Consider the following 16,092-nt stretch of genomic DNA (forward strand, 5'->3'; position numbering starts at 1 on the left):
ATTTTACAGATTCTTATACTGATTGTATTTTTTTTGTCTTCAGTGATAGCAGACGTTGCAGAAATGGCTTTTTTTCTTTTCTTTTTTTGCAACACTGTATGTAAAGTATTCATTGCGATATTAGTAATGGATCTGTTTTTCTTTCTTATCACTTGTCCAATAATCAATTTTTTCTGTGGTAACTGGTTAGATAACATGCCGCTGACTCTGAAGCTGTTTACCTAAAGTCTGTGTGTGTGTGTGTGTGTGTGTGTGTGTGTGTATACCTGGAAACTGCTAATCATGTGACCAGGATGTATGAAACTGGCAGAGTTAACAAATCCACCCCTGGTAAACAGAGCAGCTCACGCCCCAGTTGTGTCAGTCAGACACACTCTCCTGCTGTCGAATCAGCTGACAGAGTGGCCTGTCATTTACTGTCACTGATCAACATGACCAGGGTCACATTAATACATGTCCAACCTAATTTCTGATCAAACTAAAGCAAATTTAACACAATTTAATGACGATGATGATGAACTTCCTGTTCCTGATATGTGTTATCTTGTGTTTCTAGGAAATGACCTCTGGCCTTTGTGATATAGTTTAAAGAATTAATCAGTCATTAACTAATCTTTATGTACCTTATCTTTACATCACAATAATTACCATGATATTACAAATATATTAAAGGGACAACAAGAAGTTTTGGAAAAGCGAAGCGTTTTCACACTACATTTATGAGCCTCCGCGCGCACCGTAAAATTCTTTGACCGGCGCAAGACAGACTCATGTTTTTAATCATTAATAATTAAAGTCAGACGTTCAAAGAGGTTCACATACCGTGGTAGTTCCGACCATAAACGGCGATTCAGCTGCGTTATTCTCATGACTCGCCACAAAACTGAAAGTAAGGAAACACTGGTCGAGCCGCCACCACTAATAATAAGAAAATAATGATAGAGACAAAATGATATATTTATCGAAAATGGGCCCATTAACAAGTGTGGGTCGCGGAGATTTATCCACATTGACGTGAGACTTTTTTTATAACCAAATAGAAACTCCTCGTTGTCCCTTTAAAGTGCTCTCATATTTATCCTACAGGTTATACTCTATTCATTACATTGTAGTATATTATCCACCTGAAATTATTTACTTTTATGTTCTGAATTATCTTACTTTCTTCTTCAGGTGTGTTCTCTTCTTTGCTAAGGAAAATGACCCGTTATAACGTGAAATAATGTTTTTTTGGCCTAAAGGCTAAACACTTGGGTTAGAGGTTATGTGACTTTTCTTTGAACCCATGTTTTCTTTGATCCAGAGGGTAAATGCCAGAGGGTAAATTGTACAGATTAGATATTGTCTTAATTTATGACCACCCGGGTCAGGTACATTCTTCTCTTTGGAGAAGGTGGAGTTTTGGAGTTAGGAACGTATATAAGGTTAGGGCTTTGGGTCGGCGGTGATTACTTCTTTTCATAAACAAATCAATATACCACAACATTAAAGTTACATTCTACTGACTTAAACTGCATTCCTAAAGCCAAGTATAACAGTCACCATCAGACTCTAATACGATTGAAAAGAGAACATGACATTTATTTTTTTCACAGTGACTGAAGCATAAGTGCATTTACAAAAACATAATTTCAATTGGTTCAGTATTTTATGTATATGAAAGACTAACCTGAAATAATTCTAAGACCACAGAGTTAAGAACAAGTTTTTTTTAGTAAGTAACACATCTTGGAAAAAAAAAAATGATATTCAGTTTAAAAGTCAACATCAGTTTGCTGCTGTTTTGCAAACGCACACGATACAGTTCAACACAGCTTTCCAGCAGTTTTCTATTGGCGACCACCTGGGAATAAAGAGCTCCATGTACAGCACGTTAGTGGAGCTCACAGAGGAGGGTCAAAGAGTTTCTGCTTCCATTTTTTTCTTCTTATATTTTTCCTCTACTCTGGGACCGAAACCCATAACTTCTTGGCCACAATCCTGCCCTGCCACCTCACAATCTTGTGCTACGTTATCTTGTTTCCTTCAGTCTTGAAGCGACGGCCTCTAAAAAATATCTGTAAAAGAAGAAATGAGAAAATGAACATGAAGAGAGGAAACTCTGAAACCTGGTTGAACTTCTCTAACTATATTGTGACTAAAGTCTAATTTTAACCAATGTCATGTCAAATCAAGATGCCTGTTCTTTAGAGGTGACGAAATCTATAATTTGTCCAACACTGTTTGCAGACAGATGACAAGCATTAAAACACAGAGTCTACAGCTACAGACTGTTTCATCAAGGCTGAAACTCAAAGCCATGTTCACATCATATCAGAGGAACCAGACAAACTTCGATAAAGGTGTTCACACTATTGGACTGCCATGGACACGGTCTTAAGCCTAACATGTCATTAGGGATTACACAGTAACTGTTGAGTTTTCCTGGTCCTTAAGGCCATATACATCAGGTAACATGATCGAAAGCTCAGGAGTTACTTATGGACATTGTGTTGAGGTTGTTTCCTCAAAACTGCAGTTTTCCAAAGTCAAAGAACTTCAAGTTTTTGAATTTGACATTATCAAACTCAGACATGTCAGGCTAGAAGAGTTTTTTTTCTTGAAGCAATATCAAAGCAGCTGGACAAACAACTAAACAAACTTAACTAAATCAATCATCTCCTGTGACATCACATTTATTCCCAAGGCATAAATCACTTCAGACATTAATGATGAGTGAAGACATTTTGTCTTCAGCCATCAATAACATGTTGATGGACAAATATCTCCTGATGTCAACAGACTCTACAACCAGAGATGGGTGGAAATGGTACCACATTGGATTCACTGCTTGTTGAGGCCAGTGTAGCCCATTTTAAGGATTGTATAGTATTGTTACAAGAATTTTTTTGGGATTATAAACCAGGCACACACACAGACATTTTTGAAATGTGTCTTATAAATAGAGATGCTGTGATCATGGGTACCAGTTCCCCCTTTGGAGAACGTACAGAAGAACCACTACAGGCGGCAACAAGACCTTGGGGCTTGAAGGAAAAGTGAAGATGCAAGCTCAGACAGGCAACCAGCAGCAGAATTAGCTTGGGTTTCCTACCTGAGGTGTGTTGACTAAGAGGTGCTGGTGGCGTGGTGGTTTCAAAGGGAGGTACTGCAGTACGGAGACATTGGCTGATTGAAGAAAGGGTGTATGTTTTGGAGAAAGTGTGGAGAGTTGGAGCTGATTGGTGGGAGGTTCAGACGAGGTTTTGGAAGGTTTGCTTGGCTGTTCGGTAGGATGACAGGAATTTGGTAGAGGCACAGGAACTGATAGATACTGAAGCTGGGGTGGATGTTTGAGGATTAGATGGCACAAGCAGGAGGTTTTAGGGGACGATCCAAAGCATTTGGCTGGAAGGTTTAGGAGAAGGTTTCAGTTTGCTTTATTAAAGGGCAGATGGTTTTAGAGAAAGCCTTTGATGATTCTGCAGGAGGTACCTCAGGGGAGCATGATTAATTTTGCTTCAGAGGAGAGTTTTATAGAAGGAGTAAGAACCTTGGTAAGAGCCCGCTGTTCCACATGAGGTGGCTGAACATGTGTTTGGCTTATTACAAAGGAGCAGAGGATTTTAGAAGAGATGGTTAGTTGCTCTTAAGGTTTCAGAGTAGGTTGATCTCGGAGAAGCAGAGGGTTTCAGATGAGGGGTATAAAAAGTGCAGCTGGAAGGACCAGGGAGAAAACTGGAACCAGACAATGTCACAGGAAGAGAAGAAAGACCTTCACTGTCTTCAGGAGAATGGAGACTTGGATGAAGAAGAGTTTTGGAAACATTAGCGGTGACAGGTGGAGGGAGGAGCATAGAATCGCCAGAAGCAGCAGGAAGCTTTCGAGGATTTGAAGGCAGATAACCAGAGGGTTGAGAGAAAGAGCAAAAAGGGATGGATGGAGGGGGGTTGGAGTTAGGAGTACAGTGCATCAATACCTGCAGGAGTGAGGACCAGCGCTTGAAGGAGGTCAGATAAAGAAACAATCCCTCTCACCACATCGTCCTTGTCAACCAACACCAAACGATGCACCTGATGAGATAAAACCACAGCATTTACGACAGAACAACCGTCACTATATACAAAATATATCACATACTGTAGGTTTTAGACAGTGGGGACATCCTAACCTAAACCAAGCCTTCATAAGGACATATCCCAGTAATGCATGTGCAATACCTCAGCCTTTGCAATGCGGTCAATGATGGTCTCCAGAGTTTCGTAAGGATAACACTTGAGGACTCCTTCCACCAAGCAGGCTCTGGAGGTGATGGCCTCATGCATTGTCATGTTTAGGTTGTTGTAGTTTTTCTGGGCTGCGAGGTTCTGAATCATTGACAAAAAACAAACAGTTATTAGTCATACTGTGATCTTCCTGGACCACTTTTCTATAGGTGCAAACAGATATTGTATTTCCTGACTGTAGTTCTAGATATCAATTATGCTGTGCCACCCAAAGTGACCATATTGACGCTATTGTGCCAAAACACAAAACTGAAGGCAATAATTACTTTACAGAGGGTTTGATTTAAAATTGCTCTCTCACTATTGTTGGTTTTGTAGCAATAGCAAAACTTAGAAAATGACTCTTTTAAAGGGATATTCCGGCGTAAGTTTAACCCATTGTCCAACGCACCGTAACACCGAGTTAGACCCCCCTCGAGAGAAGAAGTCTGTTAACCGCTAGCTTCTCTAGCTGTAGCAACTTTAGCAATGACCGCACCATAACAAACAACGCAGTATACGAATCCTCATTGATAAACTTGCTACAACTAGAGAAGCTAGCGGTTAGCAGACTTCATCTCTCGAGGGGGGGTCTAACTCGGTGTTGGACCATGGGTTAACCCAATGGGACAATGGGTTATCCCTTTAAGCTAGATTTAACAAGAATAACAACATTTACATTTTGCTGTTAATTGTTGGACTTGGAGTCTGTGAAATAAAGTTATATATATTACAGTGAAGAAAAGATGTGTGAATTGTACGTACAATGACATCAAACCTGGAGTAGAGCGCCACCACTTTACCTACAGAGAAAGACGCACAGACCAGAGATGATACAGATGGACAGACATTAGAGGTATGTACCGTCAACTATTATAAGACATCCACTCTCCACTAACTGATGAACTGAAAGTGAAGTGTTCACTTTCAGGTTTTATGGCTAAAGTTAGAGGACTTTTACAAACAGGACTCTGAAACCAGCGAATAACAGCGTAAGGCAGAACTACCTTGATCATTGACTACAGGCAGAGCCGACACTCTTCTCTCTACAAAAACGGTCAGAGCGTCATACACAGTGGCTGATTCATGGACTGTTGCGATCTGTTTAAAGGTACCGATCCCGACTTCACTGATCCGCTTCTGAAGAAACCTGGGTTTAGGAATCATGGATCCCTGGAGGAGAAGAAAATAAAAGGATGCGATTGAACTCAAACTGTGTAATGAAGATCCTTTTCAGATGGAGCCGGGAGCATTAGGAAACTGGCTTGAAATTTACAAAGATGTGGAGGAACTTGAGGATGCGTTTGTGAGTGAGGATGTGGAGGACGTTCCCTGATGTCGGGTCGATGACCGGAAGCCGGTGGATCTTATTCTTCAGCAGGGAGTAGATGGCATCGAACAGACTGAGGAGATGACAATAGCTGTGATTAGGAACAATCACACCTGAGGACTGTCATATGGAAAAAGCAAGAAACATTACAGGTTATCAATGGTTCTGCCTTACTCTCTGTTCAGGTTCGGCAGATTGTCGTCCTGTAAAAAACCAACCATTAGGTCCTTTGTGCAGCAGCTCTCTCGCAGCTTACTCTCTGTTGTTAGGCGACATCTAGTGGTCACCGTGAATATGACAGGAGCAAAAGTAAAAGTGTGGTGGTTTGTTTTACTACAGAGCGTTAAAGGAGGTTGGGGTGGATGAATGGGTCAATAAAACACCAAACCTTAACCCCTTTATGTTGGTTCTATTCTCCAGTGCTGTTTGACCTTAACCAAGTGGTTTTCTTGCAACCACCAAACCAAGACCTGACTGTCATTATAGTACCTATGGCAATGAAAGTAAGACTGTTGTTTGTACAGTTCGCATACTTATTATTGTAACAATGAAAAACCAATGTCTTGGGCATCTGCTGCTTTGAAAGGGTTGAAAATCAAACCCAACAGAGATTGTTGTGTTTTAAATATGGCAGTTACTACTGTTGGCAGAACGACCACAACACAAAACCCAAAACTGGTTCAACTAGTTATTAAATCCACCAAAGTGACAGTGTCTGATGGGTGTTCAGTTAGGACATGACCCTCATGGAAACCAGAGCCACTGTTTGATCTCATAAGAGCTGCAGCTGCTGTGTTGCTTAAAACAGGACATTACACAATGAATTAAAGATAATAAACAATAAAACACTGCATTATTTATAGTGTCTTCACCTGGAGTCAGGAGCGATGCTGATCAGGCTGTTGAAGGAATACTGCAGATAGATCTCTGCAAAAAGAGAGAGGAACACAACTTACTAATATTATAAAGTGAAGAATGATGAATTTAAAGAAATTGAGAGGTTTAACTAAGATTTAATGAGGAGATGTTTTGTTGTTCAGACCTCTCCATGTCTCTATCTTGTGCTCCTCCAGCTCATAGATCTGAACCTGTGGACATAGCAAACATCTCAGATCCAATGTCATCATCAGTCAACATTCAGCAATATGAAATTTTAATTGCGAATTTGATGCTTTTGTCTGTTTTTCTGGATGGTGTCACTGCTGCTTTCCTACTTGCTCTCAGTGTTTCATCTAAAGGTCAGAGGTCACAGTAGGATTCAGAAGCAGAGCTCACCAGAGGAGACTTGTAGTAACGATGGAGGATGTTGATGAAGTCAGTGATGGTCAACATACCTGCACACACACACAGACACAGTGACGAGGAGTTGTTCATGTCTGACAAAGGTTCCTCTTCATAACACGAACAAGTTTTCAAGCTTGAATCAAGATAACATTAGTTCTCAGATTTGTTGTACAGTTTTTCATTTAAAGGAGAAGAACATATGTGGGTTTTGCAGGATCTTTGGTTGATATGATTCACTTGCAGGTTTTTTCTTTACTCAGCACCTGGACAGATGTGCGCGGCTTCTAAAGGTTGGAAGTTGTGCAGATTTATTTGGTGACGAGCAGAGAATGAAGGGACCTGGTCTAAATGTCATGAAGATCAGCTCCGCGTGTTAAGTGACCGTGTTTGTAACACAACACTAATGTTATGTGGTCGAGCTGCTTTCATCTAAATGTTAGAGCTCAAACTGGGCCAGCATCATATGAAACCACTGGTCCACCGCGACGAAACCTGAGCCCTCAGACCTGAGCTCCAGCAGGAAGGAGCCCAGCGCGACATTTTCAGCTTTTACATCTTTCATATCATCTGCCTCGACCACATTGGACTAATGTTGAAGCACTTATTTATACCTACCTGCACTTTAGTAGAAAAATACTGCACTGTTGTTTCAGTGATTTTTGGATCGGTGATGTTTCTGGTTGATTTTCTTCTTGAAGGCATCGAGCCTAAAATTTTATTTACTACCTCACAGGTCCTAAATGATCCATTCTGACACATTACATTCATTATTTGTTATTGCAACAGAAAACAAAAGAAGGTTTTATTGGCTTCTTGTTTTAGCTCTGTTGCCTTTTACGACGCAGTAGCTCCCGTGGCCCATTCAAAATTTCCCGAGAGGAAATTTTCTAGTTATTTAGAAATACTGAAACATACTTCTCATGGTTTCTAGAATTGCACATCACAGGAATGATGCATGTGCTCTTAGAAACTTGAGATGAACCAGGAAGCGGAAGTCCAAAACATGTACAGTCAGTCTGTTGATTAAAGGGATAGTTCACCCAAAATTGAAATTTCACTCATTATCTACTCACCCTCATGTCGACTAAGGGCTGGGAGAAGTTTCAGAGTCCTCCGTGGCTTCTCTTACAGGGGGTCTCGGCGTAGCAGTGCATGTCCATATAACGGTTGCAAATGGATACCAACGGTCTTCGTAACAAAAAGACACACCAAAAAACATCCAAATATCTCCATGCTGCTCGTATGTAATGTCCGTCTTGTATTGAAGCCATATACATATGAGCAGCATGGAGGTATTTGGATGTTTTTTGGTGTGTCTGTTTGTTACGAAGACAGTTGGTATCCATTTGCAACCGTTATATGGACATGCACTGCTACGCCGAGACCCCCTGTAACTCAGAGAAGCCACGGAGGACTCTGAAACTTCTCCCAGCCCTTAGTCGACATGAGGGTGAGTAGATAATGAGTGAAATTTCAATTCTGGGTGAACTATCCCTTTAAAAACATTAAAACCAAATGACATATTCTTGCTTCAATAATAAAAAAAAATGTGTCAGACAAAGCTGTAACATTAGGGCTGAGCAGGCAGTCCAATGTAACATCTTCCAGTCACCAGTGGGGGGCGCTCCAGTGCAAAAAGCTACATGATCATTGACCCTGTGGAATCCACACCCGTAGATCATTTACATTCACCTGTTGTAACATGCATAACATTAAAACATCTGGTGAGTATATAAGAGACACAGATGTGGACAGGCGTTTATGGCTCACCAACAAAACACTTCAGCTTGTTGTCCCACAGCGGCGCCGCCCTCACGCCGTTAGCCACCAGAGCAAAGAAAGCCTTCTTCACCTGACAAAACACACACACACACAGTTTTCCATGATGTTTTCGGTTGGTTTTTATGCAGTTTGTGTAAAAGTCAAAAGTATTTGTGTTTTTTTGAGGGTTCGTTAGCCGCACACCTGCAGCGTCGTGTCAAAGATGACCAGTTTGGAGCTGGTGGGGATGGCGTCGTAGCAGCAGTGACTCTTCATGAAGTTCATGTATATGAAGGCGTCGGGGTCGGTGCCCGCAGGAGGCGTGAGAGCATGTGTCACCTGAGCAAGGCCACCTGGAAATAAACAATAATCAATAAAACAACATGACAGGAGATAGATAGATAGATAGATAGTACTTTATTGATCCCTTTGGAGGTTACCCTCAGGGAAAACCATGGGAAACTATCTGGATAAATGTCGGTATAGCTCGTCGTTACCTCTGGTCTTCATTGAGAGAACATCTTCCTCCTCATCGTCATCCTGGTCCATCTCAAATAACGGGATCTGGGGCAGGAAGTGGATGAGACTGAATACCTGTCCTCTGTGATTTAAAGCACTTGCAGCTAAATAAGTGTGACCTGTTGCTCTGGCAGACGACGGGACGTGGAGCTGGAACAGGCTGCGTTGACAACATTTGTTGTGGAAGCAGCTGCGAGGAGTGTGTGTGTGTGTGTGTAGGCCAAGAACTGGCCAGTGGGGTGGTTACCAACAGTAATTAAGATGTTAGAGATGGTTGGACTTCACACACTGTGGGTTAAATTTGACCTGAAGCGCACAGAGAGCTCACGACCCGACACAAGCGTGGAGTGAGGTGAGAACATTCTGTGTGGATCGCAACTTTTCTGACATGAATCTGAACCTTGCAGAGGTCGGCCCAGCTACTATATCCAGCAGGCTGCATTCGCTGACTTAACTACCTGGAAGTGTCACCATCAGTCACACAGAAGCAGCTCTATAGTTGAAGCCTCTTTCTAGGGATGAAAAAAACAAACGTCTCAAAGTTCAAACTCTGTCCTTGATCGAGTCATATGATGAGCAGCAGGACAATAAAATATATCTGCAGAGATTCCACAGTAGCTCCTAATAAAAACCTGCATGGGCACAGACTTCATCAACACAGCGTTTCACACAGATCCAGGTTCACATTTGGTTTTTGGCAAAGGACAAACTGCTTGAGATCGTAAAATATGAGCGTAGCTGGACATAAGTCAGTAACAGAAGTGGCTGATTAAATAGTAACAAAATGAAAATCTAGGTTTCAGTGGCTCTGTTGACAACTCACAGCTTAACAGCTACAGAATTAGTATCAGCGCCTCCACACACACTCTTGTTTGGACGCCACACACTGATATCCAGGCAGCAGACCCACACATGGTTGAGCTGTATGACCGATCAATGAGGTAACGCTCACTACAGCATGTTATAATGATAAATTATTGGCTTTTACTGTAGTTCAGTGTAAAATTGTCAAAGAGTTGAGTTTAGTGATTTAAAGCTACTAAACTTTAAATTCAACAATGAGTGAGTAGAAATGGGATTTCATAATTTAAGCTTCACATCACCTCACTTTTAATTTGCAAATATCAGTTTTTATTTTGTTTTGTTTTTGAAGCTCGAGGTCTGTGACATCAGAGTCAGAGTCTCCATGTTCACAGCCTCGGTAATAACATCGGCGACTAAGTTTCATCTTCCTGTGTATAAGTTACAAAGTCTAATGTGAATAATAACCAAATCTATAAAAACAAAATACAGATTATAAAACAGTTTTCAATCATTTTTAAGGCATTCACATAGAGGGGTGTGGTGATTATTTACTTTATTTGTTTTATAATGAATGCAACATGCAGCATGCAGCATTTTTCCTGCTTGACTTTGCAGCATCAGTGCAACTTCCTCAGTGCTGATTATGATCTGGTTGTTTTTCTGTCAGTTTATTCATGTAAACATGCAAAAAGGTTGTGAATGTGCTTCCTTATAGAAGTAGAGTATTAGTACGCTGAGCAGATGACGAACTTAAGATGCAAAGATGCATAGAGCTGGGCTTCAGGACAAGAACTGTAAACGTAGACCGAGTGTTTCGTTCTTTCCAGCTGCTCAGTTACAAAATCAAATCCCAACACAGACAAGTTAGTCACCCAGCAGAGCAGAGGTGCACAGAGCTGCAGCTTTTACCTCAGGAAGAGGCTCCATGGCCGGGGAGGAGGAGCAGGACGTCAGCCTCTGTGGGACCAGAGCAACCGGAGAAGATCTGGGCATCAAAACCAAAGAGTGTGACGCTCCGGCACAATGTCCGCCTGAAACATCTGTGAAGACCTGCGACCATGTCAGAGGAAGAAGTGATGGAAGAGTCCACGCATGGCGAAAGGAGTGGAAGCGCAGAGAAGAAGAAACAAAAGAGACAAAAGGCAGAGGAGAGAAGCTCCACCGCCGGCCAGCTCCAGACAGCTGGGTCTGGATGTCTGGGAAAGACTGAGGTCTAAATCTGGACTAAAGGGTGAGAGGCCTGTGGTATTCACAGAGAGAGGGAGAGTGGGAGGGGAAACATGTACAGGGGGTGGGGGGGGAGCTGAGAGGTGGGTGAGGCGGGTGGGGGGGGGGGCTGGAAACAAGACAGAGGCCCGGTATGTTTGTACGGCGGCAAATTCACAAGAACGTAGAATATCTTCTATGAGCTCAAGATGAGAAACCACATCACGGAGGTACAGGATGGGCTGGAAGAAATATAAGAGAGTGGTAAAATGTTTAATGCGCATGATATGAAGTTAATGAGCTACGATATGCTAACACACTGAAACATTCCTAAAGACACTTTACAAATTATTCTATTGGACTAAAAAGCAAAAATGTCATTGTGTGCTCCAAAACTTATTCAATATTGAAGGAATAAATACAGTGTTCACATCCAACTAAAATGCATATTTGGTTGCACCTTTGCTAACCAACAACAAAAAACCCCCCACTCTCTTTTTAAATTTGCAATAACTTGTTTTTATTTTGGCCATTTTTAACATAAAATGTGACCAATTATCTAATAATCCCACGTTGTTGTTGTTGCTAATTAGCAACACATCCAGCAGACAGAGGGAAATATTGTTATTAATCAATTATTGAATTTGTCTTTTTCAACATACAACGGACATAAACTCAGTATTTACTCTGATAAACTTAAAGGGATAGTTCAACATTTCAACAACCATTAGCCCCCGTAACATAGCTCTGAGCAACATAGCTAAAAACAGCTTGCACCAACAATTAAAGGTAACAAACCTACTCCTAAAAGTATAGGGATTATGGCAATGGGCCAATTTGCCAAAATGTTGAACTATCCCTTTAAACTTTGAAACTTTAGCAGCTAAACGCCTCACTAGCTAGTTGCTAACATTCTCTTGTCGGCCAGAAACAGAGACAGCGATTTCTGTAGAAAAAGTAAAGTGGGACTGATACACACCTTTGCGGCCTTTGCGGACAGGTGCGTTGGAGCACAGAGTCCATGTAAGGAAGAAAAAAGTTGCCCATGCACACTTGCAAAAAACTTTAATATGAAAAAAAAAAAAACACTCTTCGGTCCTCAGGCCTTTGTCAAGCAGAGATTGGATTTGATTAGAGATTAAACCAAAACAATGATCTGAAAGAAGCTAAAATACTGAGAGGCGCTGCGGAGCCACGCACAGTTTTAATTGATAGACCTAATTCTGATCCACTGTTAATTGAAGAGAGAGAGACATTGCAGCTTTAAGAGTTTGCCAGTCCTACTGTGGGAGACGTTCAAGTTTCATTGGCCGCTACATGTCAAACTATTTATAGGCACTGAACTCTAGTAGAGATCCCCTCCTTCTCACAGCTGAGTTCATATGCAGCAATTCACTAAAATACCAATCAGATAACATTTTGAAAAAAATATGGTTAAAATTTACTTTTATAAACCTTTAAAAAAACAACAACATCATATTTAAGTTTAGTTGTGTTACTACCTAACTCCAACAGGACATCCTCTGTCAAGACGAAGTTGTGCAAAAATACAAATTAACAATGAAAATGTTTTGAATATTACACAGAGCAGAGCCAATCTCAGTTAAGTCGCCTCTTTCTTGTTGATGCTGAGAACCTCTGGCCAAAACTCTTCACTGTTTCCAGATGTTTGACCTCAACTCGAGCCAGAAGACGGAGAGAGCGCACTAATAATAAATGCAGTTATCCAAACAAGCCTGTTCCTGCTGCTGCTGCTGAGAGACGGGAGCTCAGATATTAATAGTTTAGAGTCCTGACACACATTCACAGCAGCAGCAGCACAGACTGGATTCTGTGTCTAAACTCCTGCAGAGCTTCCAACAAGTCTGTCCACAGCAGAGTGTGTTAGTGTACAGTGAGTGTATGAACAATATGTGTGTGTGTGTGGGGGGGTGTTGCATAAATTGGCCCCAAACACATGCAAAGACACAAACGTGCCCCAAATTCTTCTTCAATGCATGAGAGCATGCATGTTACCAGGGGAGGGTAACAAGTGAGGAAGCTGCAGACACTTGTTCAGTGTGGTGACCTTTCAAGGCATCGGATAACAAGTTTGTCTGAGCAGATTCAACACACTTTTCTTTTTGGCCTCAATTCCCTTACAGGGAGAGAGAGTGATACGATGTAAAAGGTCACAGGTTGGCTTTGAAACCGGGCGGCTGCAGTTACGCCTTCAAGATATTTTCTGAATGTGCAGCACTTTTGTTTATTTGCTTAAAGCAGAAGTAAGCGATCCGGTCGTTTGGGCTAATGCTGCGTTCCAGGCAGGCTTTTGAAACCGTAAGTTACGGCTTCAAGTCACGACTTACGACTTTGTAGCGTTCCAGGCAACCCGTAATTCGTGTTTTTCTGACCTGTTTTACCTGTGAAAGTCACTATAACGGCCACTCGTGTTTTTCCGACCCCTGAACTCGTACCAGATCGAACTAGTACGACTTCACAGGTTGGAAAAACACGAGTTACGGGTTGCCTTGAACGCACCATAACGTCTTGTCAGCCGATGGAGTTAGCAGCCCCCGCCCTCGTCATGGATCTTTTGGTCCTCGTCCCTACGTCACCACATTCACGCGCATCCCTTGGCTGCACACACAGCCCTTCATGCCGTTCTCTCTCCTCATTGGATAAAACTTGTAGGATACAAGAAAAGTTTTCTCCTCAGCTTACAGCAGAGCAGAGTGACTGACAGACCCGTGTTTCAGACCAAACACTCTATGTAAGTGATTGCTGTCGGAAGATATAACTATTTAAGACTTATAATAATAATTATATTAACACAAAAATTCCGCTTACTTCTGCTTTAATATGTTTTCTTAAGCTGCAGTGTGTTGATCTCTCTGGGCCACCGTAGTTGTAGCTTCATGCCTGGCGAACTGCTGAAATTTGAACTTTTACACCACTTTAATGTCACTGTGTCGCAACATGTGAAAATGTTTTAAATGAAGCAATAATGTGTGACTGTATTAGATGACTGCCATTAGTCTGATGCTGTTAACAGACAAGCACCGCAGTTTTCCTAGTAAATACAGTTCCAGATTTTGACAATATTTTGTTTTAATGCAGATAAAAGCAAACACAAGGTCCAATCATGTGGCAAATTATTTTACATATAGTAAAAAAAAGCTCATTCTTGCTTTTTTTTCCCACTTCAAGTACAGGACAGGTTTTATATTTCATGCCAAAACACAGAATTTTTGGTAACAACTTCACTCCAAAACTTTCATGACAGAGGAGCAGCTGAAGAAGCTAAAACCTCTTTTTGATCGCAGTCAATCGTGGAGAAAGTTATTTTATGGCAACGTTTGTACTTTTCAGAGGCTAGCTGGAAATGAATAACTGATCAATAGAAACGTTTGAGTGAAACGGTTTCAGTAAAGGAACATCTTGTTGACAAAACACAACGATCCATCATGAGACATGCACCTCAAATAACTTTTATTTTTTGAAATAGTCATCCTGAGCAACTTATACAGCCCTTTCTCATAAAAATCTTATAATAGTCATGTTAGTAAAAATATCTCCCGATTACTTAGAACATTTCAATAATATTAACAACATCTTCAAATGCAGTGTATTATCTCATGTTATAATGGAAAAAAACTCTGTAAAGCAGCCAACAAACATGACGGTGGTGGTTGTAGTGTCACTTCTTTTACAACATTAAGACTCAAGTACGACTGATAAGAGCTGAAAATTAACATGGTCAATCAGTAGTTACATTTTATTTATATAGCACCTCTATGAGCAGATGCCACAGAGTGAGAGGATATAAAAATATAAATAATGGGTCTTTAAAATGCTTTTTGAAAGGTTTCTGTGTCCAAAGGAAGAGATCTCCAAAGTTTAGCCTGGACCGAGGGACAACAAATAATCCCTGATCAGAGGAACTTTGACTTGCTTCACATGGCTCCAGCCTCTTTAAATGAGGGCAGGGGCCAGACTCTCAACGGGAATCTAAAACTGGATACTGAATTTGTGAGAAGAAATCTGGAGAGGAGTTTAACAAGACTTTCTTGAGAACTTAATGAGAAGCTTGGGTGGAACAAGTTGCAGGGACGATTTATAAAAACAAGTGAAAAAAGAGTTACAGAAATTGAACCCCACACCTGCACAGCTGTGTCAGCCATTGGTCAATGTTCCTGTGTTCAGCAATATTTATGAACGTAAAGAAACACTTGGATTAAGGTCAGAAGAGGTCCCTTCTAGACTAAAGGTAAAAAGTACTCAGCCTTAGACAGTCACCAGCCATCCAGTCTTTTAAAGACCTGAGGTAACAGACAGATGTGAAACAATGTAGGGCTTCTATGAAATGTATAATTGAACATCGTCTGCATAATATCGATGGGAGATAACATATCTACTAAAGAGCAAATAAGTACAACCCAAACAGAAGGGTACCCAGGACAGAACCATGGGGAACACCACAGACCAGAGACTCAGAGAATGAGAGTCATGACTTTTTTCTTCATATTAAAAGGTGTCAAACGGGATTTTGATAAAAGGTTTGGAAAGTAAAGCTTCCTTCACCATGTTATTCTAATCACTTAAAAGGTTAATTTCGACAATAATGGCGAACTTGGAGATGGTTTGACTTCCAAAGAAAGGTTTTGTTTAGAATAGCTGATACTGTTGTTCATCCAAGGGAAGTAGTCAAATCACTACTTTGCTGTAGAAAAATGGTTAGTTTGCAAGTTTAATGTTGATGACTGACTACAGAATAAGACAAGTTTTGATTTAGTTGTGGGTGTATATTTATTTCCTCAAATCATGAATAAAACAAGAATATACAAAACTACCCGTAATGGCCTGTTGGTGTTGGCTTCCTAATGGTGGACTAGCGGTGCAAGGCTAATACTGTGTGAGGCCCAGTTCAGAAAGAGAAATGCAGGGTTGTGTTCACAAGTGAT

The 16,092-nt window shown here is 41.1% G+C and overlaps 1 protein-coding gene across 2 annotated transcripts; it reads right to left on the bottom strand.

The window, feature by feature from the left end:
* Window positions 1–1,565: 1,565 nt before the first annotated feature.
* Window positions 1,566–11,151, bottom strand: prkag3b (protein kinase, AMP-activated, gamma 3b non-catalytic subunit). Of its 2 annotated transcripts, none has more exons than XM_085766004.1 (13): window positions 10,853–11,151; window positions 9,118–9,184; window positions 8,825–8,973; window positions 8,630–8,711; window positions 6,851–6,909; window positions 6,618–6,663; window positions 6,448–6,502; window positions 5,522–5,648; window positions 5,253–5,418; window positions 5,011–5,048; window positions 4,201–4,347; window positions 3,960–4,053; window positions 1,566–2,057 (listed from the first exon to the last, which is right to left on the bottom strand). In XM_085766004.1, the coding sequence occupies exons 1-13, from the start codon at window positions 10,934–10,936 to the stop codon at window positions 2,047–2,049; spliced, it is 1,125 nt and encodes a 374-aa protein (XP_085622130.1). In that variant the 5' UTR covers window positions 10,937–11,151; the 3' UTR covers window positions 1,566–2,046. The 2 variants fall into 2 exon arrangements, with proteins under 2 accessions (XP_085622130.1, XP_085622128.1); XM_085766002.1 differs by having other exon boundaries at window positions 3,095–4,053.
* Between the last annotated feature and the right edge of the window lie 4,941 nt (window positions 11,152–16,092).

The sequence above is a fragment of the Trachurus japonicus genome, chromosome 21 (assembly GCF_045865225.1).
Source record: "Trachurus japonicus isolate A0001 chromosome 21, Traja_1.0".
Lineage (NCBI taxonomy): Eukaryota > Metazoa > Chordata > Actinopteri > Carangiformes > Carangidae > Trachurus > Trachurus japonicus.